At 61.9% G+C, this 3,916-nt stretch overlaps 1 protein-coding gene across 2 annotated transcripts; it reads right to left on the minus strand.

Annotated features, from left to right (window-relative positions):
* Positions 1-1,244: 1,244 nt before the first annotated feature.
* ADM (adrenomedullin) lies at positions 1,245-3,650 on the minus strand. 2 transcript variants are annotated; one of them, XM_045788852.2, is made up of 4 exons: positions 3,394-3,650; positions 2,828-2,946; positions 2,527-2,676; positions 1,245-2,320 (listed from the first exon to the last, which is right to left on the minus strand). In XM_045788852.2, exons 2-4 carry the CDS (start codon positions 2,923-2,925, stop codon positions 2,005-2,007), a joined length of 564 nt encoding a protein of 187 aa, XP_045644808.2. In that variant the 5' UTR covers positions 2,926-2,946; positions 3,394-3,650; the 3' UTR covers positions 1,245-2,004. The 2 variants fall into 2 exon arrangements, with proteins under 2 accessions (XP_045644808.2, XP_045644807.2); XM_045788851.2 differs by having other exon boundaries at positions 1,245-2,323; positions 3,394-3,624.
* Positions 3,651-3,916: the final 266 nt, after the last annotated feature.

Below are 3,916 nucleotides of genomic sequence, written 5' to 3' on the forward strand. Positions count from 1 at the left end.
CTCTCAGGAAGGTTTCTGAGGTCACCTGTAAGCACCAACATTTTAGCCATGCTTTGAAGTAGAAAGGCCAGGGAAACTTTCTGAAAAGGACAAGCAGTTGGTCTGCATCCTGGGTCTTCAGGACATTGAATGACACAAATGGGGCAGGGAAATCAAAATCAGGCGGGCTTCCCCTTAGCCTCCCCTTCTGTCCTACCCGTTCCCGTGTCCCCTGACCTTCTAGTCCCTCACTGGGGCTGAGTGTCCAGCTTCTATGACCGGAACCGGGGTCAACCCTCTAAGATGAGAAGGCATAAAGAAAGCAAGGAGGGGAAGGAAGGAGGGAGCAGAAGGCAGGCTGGGGAGAAGTGACGGAAAATGAAAAGGCTTGGGGAGGAGGAAGGAAGAGGAGAGCGGCAAGGGGAGGCGGAACAATGAAGGTCTCAGGCCGTCAGAGGCGCACGATTCCGGCGGCACGTCCGTCCGTCCCGCCTCCGGCCAGCAGCTGCACGCCGCGCAGCGTGTGGGCGCTGAGTCACGGTCCCGAACAGGGAGCCGCCGCGCAGGTCTGGGGGGGCCGGGCCTGGCTGGCATCTGCAAACTGTTTTTTTCTTTCCTCTCTCATTAAGGCTGTGTGCTGACTCCCACGTAGGAGGACTTATTAACCCGCACGTACTGCCTGACGGCTCTCGGGCCTCTCCCGGGCGGCCGGCCGGGGGCGCCACAGCCTCGCCGATGAGCCCGCGGGCTCGCTGGGGCCCCGGGCCGGCCGAGGACTGGGGTTACTGGCGCGGCTGCCGATTCCCCGAGCAGCGCGAACGTTTTGCTGGATTTGCTTCTGACTTTAACACCCGGCAGCCTGGAATAACTCCTCACTTCGAAGGCCTCGGAGACCACCCCAGCTCTCCGAGGCGCGCTTCTGCGTCGGGTTCCGCGAGCAACTCCATAAAATCTGGGACTCTGTTGCGCAACCCGGAGAATCCAAGCTCGCTTCCCCGCTGGGGCTCACCCCACCCCGCCCGGCCCGGCCGCCACGCGAGGCTGCGACCTTAGGCGCCTCCGCGAAGCCCGGACCCGCTCGGACAGGCGCTCCGCGCGCCCCGCAGGGAGAGCAGCGCTCGGGACGGCTCGGCCCGCGGGGGGACCCGCCAGCACGCGCCCGCGCAGCCGTGCCACCTTCCCAAGCGAGGCGGCGGGAGCCCGAGGCTCCCGGACGCACTGGGACCAGGGGTACCCTCCCTCCCAAGACTCGTGTGAGCCCAGAATTAATCAGCATCCAGACAGTTTATTGATTTGCTATTTCGCATATCACCCATTTTATGTAAATAGATTTATACAGAGACACGGTGTTTCCTTCTTCCACAAGAGGTAATCAGTCTCTCACGCACACTCACACAGTCCACGCAGCAAACAACGTTACACCTCGCTGAGACATTCACGTATTAAAATAAGTGGGGAGGGGGACGATGCAATTGCTTTAAAATGCCCTTAATATAATATATAACGTACAAAAATATCTCTATATTTGAAGTTACAACAAAAATCTCGACAGCAACGAACTTAAATATTGATAGTTACCTCTGTATATACAACACGCATTGCACTTTTCCTCTCTAGGTTTTGGAAAGTTCAAGTAATAGTGAGGCTTGCGCCCCGGTGGGGTGACACCCCGTGAGAAATCAGTCTGTGGGAAGGCACGGCAGTGACTCGGACCCCTGTCCCCGGGGGTCTCAAGCATTTAATTCTCAGTTTCTCCCTTCCGTGAGCCTGGCAGACACTCCCTCGCATTCCTCTGCCCCCACGGGGCACCTGGGCCGGGCTGGGACGTGGGGAACGGTGCCTCGGAGAAGGGGCTCCTGCAAAGCCAGGGCTCGCCGCTGGACCGTGCCTGCCGGACTCCCGGTCTCGGCAGGGCTGTCTCAGCCCGGTTTCCATCCGCTGAGGGGCTCGGCCCAGGGAAGCCCTCCGCCCCGGGGGAAGTCAGCGGGATGCATACGCGCGCCAGTTCGCTGCTGCCACAGGCGCCTAAATCTTAAGAAGGTTGGCGAGCACCTGATGCGCCCGGGAGGCCGGAGCCCCGCGTGCCCGTGGCTCCGGGAACAACAGAGTCCGGCTCAGGCCGGTCGCGGGCAGGGAGCGCCGGCGCCGGCGGCCGTACCCCTGGGGGCTAATCTTGCTCCTGGGGGCGACGCCGTCCTTGTCCTTGTCTGTGAACTGGTAGATCTGGTGCGCCAGTTTCTGCACCGTGCACGTTCCGAAGCGGCAGCCGAAGCTCCGCAGGCCCTGGAAATTGTTCATACTCTGGCGGTAGCGTTTGACTCGGATGCGGGCGGCGTCCGGACTGCTGGGGAAGTGAAGGAAGGTAACATGAGACCCCCATCAAGCAGGGCTTTGGCCCCAGCCACCAGGAATCCGAGCCATTCAAGGACCAGAGGGACTGAAAACTACCGCCGTCTGAACTGCCAAACATCCCTGACGATCCCCAGGGCCAGGGTGGTGGTGGAGAGCTCCCCCTGCCCACCCCGCTTCAACTAAGGGCATAGTTACCTGGCCTGGGGGTTTCGAGACGCGCCCTTCAGGTCCTGGGGCCGAATGAGAGTCTGGGCAGGCCCGGCCTTCACGTCAGTGAGCCCGGTGCCATAGCTGCTGGACACCCGAAGTTCCCTCTTCCCGCGACTTAGAGCCCACTTATTCCACCTAGAAAATACAAATAGGCTCGATTAGCATGCATCCAGGCAAGGTTCCGGTCCCGACCGGCTCCCATCCACTTCTAACCCCTCGGGGACAACGGCCAGTTTCCCCCGTCTCCCAGGTACAAGGACTGGAGAAGGAGCTGCCTGCGACTCACTTCTTTCGGAACTCTGACGCCACGTCGAGCCGTGCGGTGTCGGCGCCCAGGAAGGCGAGGGAGCCCAGGTACATGAGGGCGACGGGAACCAGCTTCATGCTGGTGGCGATGCGCAGACCCTGGAAGGAGAGAGAGGGGCCGAGCATGAGCACCCCGCCCGCAACACTGCCCGGGCGGGGCACCGAGGGCGTGTGGGGGCCCCCGCGCGGGCAGACTCAGCCCGCGCTCTGCCTGGCTCAGACGCTTATCTCGCCCGGGCGCAGAGAGGCGCCAGCGGCATTTGCACCCGCCGGGCGTGTGACAGGCCCCGCAGGGGAGGCCTCTGCCCAGCGCCGGGCTCCCAGAGGTTTCCTGCTCGACTTCTCGGAATTTGGGTGGCGGAGTAGAGGGGACTGGTTCTCCGCAGTTCCAGCTGTGTGCACAGCTGGGCCCAGTGTATGGGGCGCAACCCGCAGAGAACCTTCTCCAAAATGGGTTGTACCCCTCACCCAGCACATTCCCAGTTTCCAGTACTCTGAAGTTCTCCCCCCCCCCCCCCGCTTATCCGCCCCGCCTGTGGCGCCTACCTGCTGGGGGGGGGATCTGCCAAGATCTGGGAGAAGAAAGTCTGAGACGTCGCTCTGGCAAAACCCCAACGTCCAAGCTGCGGTGAGAAACCAGAGGTGGCAAGGACCGAGTTGTTCCGCCTAGTGTCACCAAGAAACCACTGAACGGCCGGCTCCGGTTCCTCGGCTTTATAGGAGCACAGGGGGCGGGGCCTGGGCTGCCCTCGCACCCTCCCATTCTTTCCTCGGGCGCGCGCGGGCTTCTGCGCTCCGGCGCGCGCATTGCTCGTCCGAAGGGGTGGGGGTGGGGGTGCGGGTGGGGGGGTCCCTCGTGCCCAGAGGACTCAGAGATGAGCTCCAAAGATTGGTATAGGAAATGCCACAACCCTGACTCTATGGGCACAGGGTTCAGAACATAAACCAGGGTGAAGTAGGGACGGTACAACTTCTTGGGGTCCTTACTCAGGACCTATGCAACCCAGAGTGCGAGGCCTACTGGCACGGAACTGCAAGAGCCCCCGGGAGGTACCACGCGGATGGCCGG

This window comes from Ursus americanus, chromosome 16 (genome assembly GCF_024610735.1).
Source record: "Ursus americanus isolate L20-20 chromosome 16, mUrsAme1.1.p, whole genome shotgun sequence".
In the NCBI taxonomy this organism is placed as follows: Eukaryota; Metazoa; Chordata; class Mammalia; order Carnivora; family Ursidae; genus Ursus; species Ursus americanus.